The sequence below is a fragment of the Beta vulgaris genome, chromosome 6, assembly GCF_026745355.1.
Source record: "Beta vulgaris subsp. vulgaris cultivar EL10 chromosome 6, EL10.2, whole genome shotgun sequence".
Taxonomy (NCBI): domain Eukaryota; kingdom Viridiplantae; phylum Streptophyta; class Magnoliopsida; order Caryophyllales; family Amaranthaceae; genus Beta; species Beta vulgaris.
The window spans coordinates 24,828,841-24,838,274 of record NC_079207.1 but is presented as its reverse complement, the minus strand read 5'-3'; the positions used below and the strand labels follow the sequence as shown (position 1 = coordinate 24,838,274).

The 9,434-nt window shown below is 37.7% G+C and overlaps 4 protein-coding genes across 4 annotated transcripts; all 4 read right to left on the bottom strand.

Moving 5' to 3' along the window:
• Positions 1–2,061: 2,061 nt before the first annotated feature.
• LOC125498798 (uncharacterized) lies at positions 2,062–3,998 on the bottom strand. The gene is made up of 3 exons (XM_048647081.1): positions 3,794–3,998; positions 2,867–3,186; positions 2,062–2,685 (listed from the first exon to the last, which is right to left on the bottom strand). The coding sequence occupies exons 1-3, from the start codon at positions 3,996–3,998 to the stop codon at positions 2,062–2,064; spliced, it is 1,149 nt and encodes a 382-aa protein (XP_048503038.1).
• A 216-nt stretch (positions 3,999–4,214) lies between these two features.
• Positions 4,215–5,255, bottom strand: LOC125498799 (uncharacterized). The gene has a single exon (XM_048647082.1). It carries the CDS (start codon positions 5,253–5,255, stop codon positions 4,215–4,217), a length of 1,041 nt encoding a protein of 346 aa, XP_048503039.1.
• Positions 5,256–5,514: 259 nt separating this feature from the next.
• LOC125498800 (uncharacterized) lies at positions 5,515–6,411 on the bottom strand. Its single transcript, XM_048647083.1, has one exon. It carries the CDS (start codon positions 6,409–6,411, stop codon positions 5,515–5,517), a length of 897 nt encoding a protein of 298 aa, XP_048503040.1.
• Positions 6,412–8,562: 2,151 nt separating this feature from the next.
• LOC130591725 (uncharacterized) lies at positions 8,563–9,434 on the bottom strand. Its single transcript, XM_057395517.1, has 5 exons — positions 9,408–9,434; positions 9,138–9,317; positions 8,940–9,050; positions 8,787–8,853; positions 8,563–8,699 (listed from the first exon to the last, which is right to left on the bottom strand). Exons 1-5 carry the CDS (start codon positions 9,425–9,427, stop codon positions 8,586–8,588), a joined length of 492 nt encoding a protein of 163 aa, XP_057251500.1. The 5' UTR covers positions 9,428–9,434; the 3' UTR covers positions 8,563–8,585.

Genomic DNA, 9,434 nt, shown 5'->3' with positions numbered 1-9,434 from the left:
TCATTCAAACCCTAATCCAAACCCTAACCCTAATCCAATACACTAAATTGGGCCCTAATCCTAACCATCCCTCCCCACCCCTTACCCTCCCACCTCCTTACCACCACCACCTCCCCTTCTCCCACTGGCCCCCTCCCCTTCCCCCATCTCCCCTTCACCACCACCCCTCCCTAACCCCTTCCACTTCCCCCGCTGACCCTGTTTTGTCCTCCCTCTCCCCTGCCTCGAGCTACTGCAGCTGTACACCCCCTCCCCCAAGCCTCCGGCAGACAGCGTCAGAAAGCAAGTCGTGCAGACAACAGCGGCAGGGCAACGCGCAGCAGAGGGGAGAGTTGTGCAGACGACTTTGGAACGACGCGAGCAACGCGCAGTAGAGGGGAGGAGAGAGAAAGAGCGATAGGGAAAAGAGGAGGTGTGCGAGCAGTGGCGAGGGTGGCGGTCCAATGGTGTCAGGCATGGTGTTGGTGACGGGGTGGTGGTGAGGGAAGGGGTCACCGGGGGAAGGGGAGGGGGAGGGGGTGGGGTTGTCGGGGAAAGGGGAGGGGTTGTCGGGGAAAGGTGTAATCCCCCACAATTTAAAAGAATTTCTATAAATATATTCAAGTATTTATGTAGTTATATTTAAATCCAAATGAGTTTGAAAAATGATTTAATTAAGCATTTTTTAATAATAGTTTTAAATATTAAAAGTATATTCAAAAGGAAGTTTAATAGAATCGAAAATCCAAAAAGGGATAAAAAGGGAAAGAGTCATTTGATGACTAAAGTCTTAAATAGCCCATCTTATTAGTCATTAAGTTTCATTAATTATAATATCTCTTCCTAAGCCCATAAAGAAAAGCCTTTATATAAATATCCTAAAAACCCAAATTATTTCACCCTACACATTATTTTCTCTCAATTCTCACATCACTTCTCTCTCGTCTTCGTGCGCCATTGTTGCTCGTTCTCTCAAAAAAGTTCGTTTCTTCTTCTTCAAGTAACGTTTCTTGTTGAATAAGAAACGTCACAAATCCCTCTCAAGAACCGAAACACCACCGCCGACCAGTCCCGTGCTGCTGTTGTGCTGTCCGGCGCCTCCTTCTCTCATTGTTGGTGGTTGTTTTCTTTCTTCCTTCCTAAGATTCCATTAAAAGACTAGTTTTATGTTATTTTATTATTATTTATCACGTTTGTGAATTAAATTACTGTTTTATTTATGTTAATAATTTCGGCTAACATGATTATTATTATAATAAATTTCAAATTTATTATGTTGAGTTTATTATTAGTTTTAATCATAGAAATAAGAGTTTTTAGGGTTTTTAATTTCTAAAACTTAAAGTGATATATTATAAAGTATGAGATTTATTTACTACTTAATTTTAAATACGTTTTATATGTTTTGAGGATGGTTATTAAATTTATAAGTGCTGTAATTTCATAAAAGAATGATTTATGGTGTTTTTAAGGATTTTTAATAGCTAGAATAGTAATACTATACTAGGAATTAAAAATAACGTAAGTTTGATATCTAAAAACGATTTTTAAAACGTGTTTTATGGGGTTTTCATCGTTTTAAAGCTGCTGTAATTTTTGGTTCGAGTTATAATTTTTCGTTACTTTACTTTCTAGGCGGAGATTACGTTGTAAGAGACTTTTAACGACTTAAAAGTGGCTTACAGGCTAGTGTATACAAGGTACGTACATTATCTACGTGCTATGTGATGTAGAAGCATGTTCTAAGAGTATTTTAATATTAGTATCATGTATAGGAACTTTTTTTTGCTAATTAAGTGAGCTTATATTTCATACCAAATCCTTTACAATCTACGCCTAAACTTTGAGGGGACAAACCAACTAGGTTGGACCCTCCCCTACAAAGCTAGGATCATCTTCTAGTTACATGTTGAGTTATTGTTCTCAACCATTCTCTATCACTTCTGTTAATCTTCTTAGGAATTACACTGTATACTCTATCTACTACTACTCTTTGTATTCTATTAACAAGTACATCCACTGAAACAACTTTTTTGTCCCATAATACCTCATTTCGAGTCAGCTATATATGATAGACCCCTGCTACATTGTGGCTATATACACCTGTCTTTTAAACTTGCTGGCTCTACACTTTTGCAACCATCTAGTCATTCCATCAGTAGTATTGTAATTACTATTGATTTGCAGCCATCTCATGATCAGCTTCCAGATTTCCTTACTGTATTTGCATTGCAGCATCAGATGATCTTGATTCTCCTCTTCTCTATCACAAATGAGGCAGTTGGCACTCTCACTGATTCCATATTTACACAACCTTGCTGATGTCTGTAGCCTGTCCAGCATAATGAGCCACATAAAGAACCTATGTTTTGGAACAGTTAGCCTATTCCAGACCAACTTATCCCATTGAACTCTTACATGATCACCAGTCAGTATCATGTAAATTTGTTTAATGGAATATGTGTTCATCTGCTTCAAATTTTCTTCTGTTATTTTCTCTTTTAAGATGTCTTTCACATTGCAGATCTTCTTCGAATACCAGCTACACCCCTTAGGTGGTTGATAATTCCACCAGTTTTGCTGTTGGATATACACTTCACTAACCCATTTGATCCATAGGTTGTCTTTTTTTTGTAGCAATAGCCCATACATACCTCCCCATTGCTGCAATATTCCACTCACCAACCTGTCTGATGCCCAAACCCCCTGCATATTTAGGTAGGCATACCTTAGACCAAGCCACATAGCCAGGTTTCCTACTGTAATATTCCCCAGACCACAAGAAAGCTCTACAGATGCTTTCCACCTCATGTAACACCTTCTGTGGGATAGTGAACACCTGGGACTAGTAGATTTGTATACTCATCAGCACTGAGTTTAGAAATACCAGCCTTCCTTGATAAGCCAAGTTTCTGCTACTCCAGTTTTTAATTCTAGAAGTGGTCTTTTCAACCAGGTTCATACAATCTTTTATTGAAATTCTTTTGAAACAGATTGGCACACTAAGGTATTTAAAAGGGAAAGAGCCCATTTTAAACCCTGTCACATTCTTAAGCCTTTGAACCACCTCTTGTTTCATGCCTGATGTATACATCTCTGTCTTGTTCTCATTTACTTCCAGCCCAGACACTTCAGAAAAATGCTTAAATCCCTGGAGAAGAGAATAAACGGACACATAGTCCCCTCTACTACACAAAATGACATCATCTGCAAAGCATAGGTGATTCAATTTCACACCTTTACATCTAGGGCGATATTTGAACTGTGTTTTCTCCCCTACCACCTTGAGAGTCCTAGATAGGTACTCCATACATAAGATAAACAAGAGAGGATAGATTGGATCTCCTTGTCTGAGCCCTCTCTTTCCCTCAAAAAAACCACAACATCTTCCATTTATCATGAGGGTGAATCTGGGAGAGCAAACACACTCTGAAATGAGATCAATAAATTGTCTAGGGAATTGTAACCCCACTAAAACTTCTTCCACAAACTGCCAGCTTATGGAATCATAAGCTTTTTTTCATATCCATCTTGATTATACATCCTGGACTAGTGTTCTTTCTTGCATAATTCCTAACCAAGTCTTGGCATATCATAATATTATGACCAATGAATCTCCCCTGAATGAATGCCCCCTGATTCTCAGCAACAAACTTAGGAAGAATAGGCTTTAATCTAGCACACATGACTTTTGTAATACACCTGTATATAGTATTGCAACAAGCAATAGGTCTAAACTCAGATACACTACTAGGGCATTTAACATTAGGAATTAAAGTAAATATGGTAGTGTTTACCTCTTTCAAGAGTTTACCTGATGTGAAGAAATCTTTTATTACAGCACTGATGTCTTCACCCACTATAGGCCATGTGTCTTTGAAGAAATGAGTCCCAAAACCATCTGGTCCAGGTGATTTGTCCCCTGGTATTGAGAACATTGCATTGAAAATTTCTTCATCACTAACTGGTCTTGTTAGGCTCTCCTGTTGTACTGAATTCAAAACAGGACCATTCTTCATAATTTATTCACAAACCTGCTGATTTCTGCATTTCTCTGTGCCTAACAGTTGTTTGTAGTAATTGATAAATGTTTCTTCCACTTTTTCACCTTCCACCCAGCAACCATTCATATCCTGGATCCCATAGACTGTGTTCTGAGCCCTTCTCTTTCTTATAGCTCTATGAAACAAGCTAGAATTCTCATCACCTTGTTGAATCCATGCTAATTTAGCCTTTTATCTAAGAAAGGCTAGATAACATTCATGAATCCTTCTATAATCTTCTACTGCTTGTTTTTCTTTGTCACTATCCCCTGGATTGTTTTTATCATGATGTTGACACTCAATCATCAACTTGTATGCCTTAGCATCAGCAACATGGATCTCTGAGAAACCCATCTTGTTAATCACCTTCATTTCTTTTTTCACCATTTTGAGCTTTTGCACCACTTTAAACATTGGTGTGCCACTTATATTAGTCACCCAGAATTCCCTGACCTTTTGCTGAAAATTTGGAGCCTGACTCCACATTTTATAGTACTTGAAAGGACCATTCCCATATTTCCTATCCACAAAAACTGACACCAGTATAGGAGAATGATCAAACATTCCCTCTGGCATAAACCATGCTTCAGAATCCTGAAACTTCTCACTCCATTTCTCATTACATAGAGCTCTATCCAGTTTGCAGTAAACACTTCTTTCTCCAAATTGTTTATTTTTCCAGGTGTAATAGTTACTAGAAGCTTTGAGGTCCTCCAGCTCACACTTGTTAACACACCTTCGGAAATCTATCATCTCACCATCTCTAACAGCTGCACCCACACGTTCATCTCTATTTAAGATACAATTAAAGTCCCCCATTGCAATCCAGGGAAGCTTAATCTGGTTAGCTATGTATTCCAGATCCCTCCATAATGACTCTCTTTGTTTTGCTGAGTTATGAGCATAAACAAAAGTGCATTCAAATTCATGAAAACCATTCACAGTTCTAACATGGCTATGCATGATTTGATCAGTTACAAGCTTAATCTCCACATGAAATGCTTGATAATTCCAGGCCATAACTCTTCTTCCTCCAGGATGGTGGGAAGAATTACTACTAAAACACCAGCCATAAAATAAATTCTGATACATACTTCCCATTTTATTCACTTTAACCTTAGTCTCAATGAGACTAACTAGTCCAAGGGATCTAGTGTTGAGTACCTTCTTTACATCATTCTGCTTTTGAACACTATATATCCCTCGAACATTCCAACAAAGGATCTTATCCATGATCCATAGGAGGTCCTCCAACCCCCCTTTCACTACTCTTCATTCCATAAGGCACCACACCAAACCTTATTTCATCAATTTCTAGCTCTTCCAGTGCTTCAAATGAGTTTCTAACCATAGTAGGTTCAACTGTCTTTTCAGCTCTTCTGTTGTTGCTTCTCACCATTTGGAATTCAGCTTCTTCTACCCCTTTTTCTTTCCTAGGTTCTATCTCCACTACAGGGACTTTTTCAGGATTCTTTTGCTTCCATACTCTCTTTTACTGCCTCCATCTACATTCATCATTTCCATGACCAATTTTCTTGCAGTTTGAGCATGAATTTGGTTTCCATTCATAGGTAACCTCAATGACCACTTCTATTCCTTTCTCATTAATGAAAGAAATTTGATCTGGAAAATGTTGATTGATTTTTACTTCAACCATAATTCTTGCAAACTGGAGTTTCTCCCTCTTCAATGTTGCTTGATCCACTTTAACCAGTCTACCAATCTGTAAGGCAAATTTTTCCAGACATTTCTCACTCCAGTATTTAAAATCAACCCTGAGCTGGATCCATGTAGGAACAACATCAACATCCTCCTTATAGAAGTTCTTATCCTGTTCCCATGCTTTCACTATCAGTGGTTTACTATCAAATAGAAGCATTCCCTGAGCTAGGACCTCATCTCTTCTCTCCATTGTCATGAATCTAACAATATACAGTCCTTTTTTGATCATCGCAACTCTATCAATACCCTTATTCTTCCAAATTCTTCTAACAAATCCATCCATTACATGTACTGGAGGATCAGCACCAATTACATAACACACAACAGATGAATTCCAAAAATTAATCTCCGATTGAATATCCTCAACATCAATTTTTATCTTACTAATCACGTCATTTTCATTCACACCTTCCTCTGGTAAGACATTCAAATTAGTCTCATTGAATTGAAGAATAGGGATAGGATCAACATCACGTACCTTACGATTCGCCATTTCATTCCTCTGTTTTCCACTTCCACCACTTCTATCCTTAGAATGCACAACAGATAGCCATTCCGAGAATAGTGTATGAGTTTGCTGACTTCGCTGAATATCTCTCAAATCATCCTCCTCAGTTTGATTTACAGATTCAACCTCCATCGCAGATACACCAAGCAATTCATCCATCGTTTTCGTCTTTTTAGCACCAGTATCTGAACTAGGTCCCTTTGGTTTTCCATTATATTGCTAATTTTTCGAAGTTCTTGCCATGGCATCAATGTTTTCACATCGAAAGTTCAAAAAACCACTGTAATTTCAATGGAACAGTGATTCTTAGAGAGAGGTGAAAGTTTCTCTCTCTAGAAATCTCATCAACATTTCTATGTATAGGAACTTATTTGTTCATATATGTGAATGCTGGAATTTATTTTACATGTTATGTGCCTATGTGCAACATGTGATATAGAAGTGATTATGTTATCAGATTATAAATGTTTGTATGGAATGTTTGATGCAAGCACTAGTGGAAAAAAGCAGTAGGGCTACGCTGAAATTGGCATGTAGGGCTGCGCTTTTAGAGGGTAGCCCTTTCCATCGCAGCCCTTCATTATTCAAGTAGGGTTGCGCTAGAAAAGCGCAGCCCTTCACAGACGAAGGGCTGCGCTTTTTTCAAAAAGGCGCAGCCCTTCTAGATAGAAGGGCTGCGCCTTTTTGAAAAAAGCGCAGCCCTTTAACTAGAAGGGCTGCGCCTCCTTCACAAGCGCAGCCCTTCTTTTTAGAAGGGCAGCCCTTCTACGAAGGGCTGCGCTAGTGAAGGACTAGCGCACCCTTCTTGCTAGAAGGGCTGCGCTAGTTTAAACTAGCGCAGCCCTTCAGTAGAAGGGCTGCGCTATTTAAACTAGCGCAGCCCTTCACTATTATATTTTTTTTTTTTTTTGCTTGCACACAGCCTGCACATACCAGCAGCACAGCCTGCACCCACACACCAGCCCCACCCCCACCCATAACCTCTCTTGGACAAGAAAAAAATGCAAATTGCAATACGATAATATATGACAAGTGGAGAAAGGTAATAATTAACTTCAAATATATTAAAATAATGTAAAAAGTGTACATAGGTGATAGAAACTAGCTAGTATTACATTGTTGGAGCGAAAATCTCATCCTATGCAATCATCGGTAATGGGACGCCAACTTATCCCGAACTTCGTCAATTTCTTCTTTGGTGAAGTTCCTCAAACGTGGTATGGAACTAGCATAAACCTTGCAAAACAACCAAGGAATAAACATATACAAAAAGTCAATCATTTTACCGTAGTTAGTACTTCTAAAAATGACATATATCTTCCCGAAATGGAATCAAAATCAAATGCAAGCCTAAAAGTCTACACACTAGTTATAATATATCTCATATAATCATGTTCAAAGAGAATTTGAGGTTAAATCACTTCATAACTACATTTTGGGAGCGAAAAGGCCAAATTAGGCCAAAATAGGCCGGAAATGGCCTTTTTCGTTCCCGAAATGCAACCAACAAGAAATTAAAGCCTAAAAGTCTACACACTAGTTATAATATATCTCATATAATCATGTTCAAAGAGAATTTGGGGTTAAATCACTTCATAATACATTTTGGGAGCGAAAATGCCAAAATAGGCCAAAATAGGCCGGAAATGGCCTTTTCGTTCCCGAAATGCAACCAACAAGAAATTAAAGCCTAAAATCTACATACTATTTATATATGCCTCATATAATCATGTTCAAAGAGAATTTGAGGTTAAATCACTTCATAATACATTTTGGGAGCGAAAAGGCCAAAATAGGCCAAAATAGGCCGGAAATGGCCTTTTCGTTCCCGAAATGCAACCAACATAAATTAAAGCCTAAGAATCTACATACTAGTTATAATATGCCTCATATAATCATGTTCAAAGAGAATTTGAGGTTAAATCACTTCATAATACATTTTGGGAGCGAAAAGGCCAAAATAGGCCAAAATAGGCCGGAAATGGCCTTTTCGTTCCCGAAATGCAACCAACAAGAAATTAAAGCCTAAGAATCTACATACTAGTTATAATATGCCTCATATAATCATGTTCAAAGAGAATTTGAGGTTAAATCACTTCATAACTACATTTTGGGAGCGAAAAGGCCAAAATAGGCCAAAATAGGCCGGAATTGGCCTTTTCGTTCCCGAAATGCAACCAACAACAAATTAAAGCCTAAGAATCTACATACTAGTTATAATATGCCTCATATAATCATGTTCAAAGAGAATTTGAGGTTAAATACATCATAACTACATTTTGGGAGCGAAAAGGCAAAATAGGCCGGAAATACAACAAACAACAATTGGAAACCTAAAAGTTACATACCTTTCGAAGATCAACAACATCTTTGCAATAGTTGACGATATCGAGCATGAACCTCATGACGTAATACCCACACGCAAGTCCACCTTCTTGTACCGGACACTAAAATTCACCAAAGATGCAATAAATGACATGTTATATGTGTATTATGTGTTTGTATAAAAGGATGCAAAAAATATTACATGTTACCTCGACTAAATACCAAACAGGAGCTTTTCCTTGTCGAAGTCCAGATGAAGTAATCTTCTTCATCACACTACATCAATACACATTATTATAAGATTAGATGTACATTTAATATTTAATAAGCTAAGTGTGCATATATAGTTTCAATTAGGCTACCTATTTAACAATGATTTGACTAGTAAGGACCGTATTGTTCCTTTACGCAAAGAATCAAAGTGGTAGACTTCGTTACTTGACACACATATTGCAATGAGTGTCCAATGGTTCCTACAACAATAAAAATAATGTTATTGTTATCGTAGAACAACTAATAGGTCAATTTAATTAATTAAAAAGTCAGTTTAAGAAGCATACGATTCAATGTAAGGAAGAAGAACGATCTTATATCCAAGACGAGAACATGCGTTCAAAGAATCCTTGAGATATACTTTCACCTCTTTTTCGTTTTGTACGCAACTGTCATCTCGTACAAAGCTTGGACATAACCAACCAAAGATTGGCTGACTAGATCGCCTCACATCATTGTATAATAGCCTGAGAATTCATATTGATAAAAATAAAACTTACTTATTATGGAAGTTATTATTAGTTGGATTGAATACTACTTAATTAATAAAGTATTACCTCATGAATGTTTGTATCATGGAAACA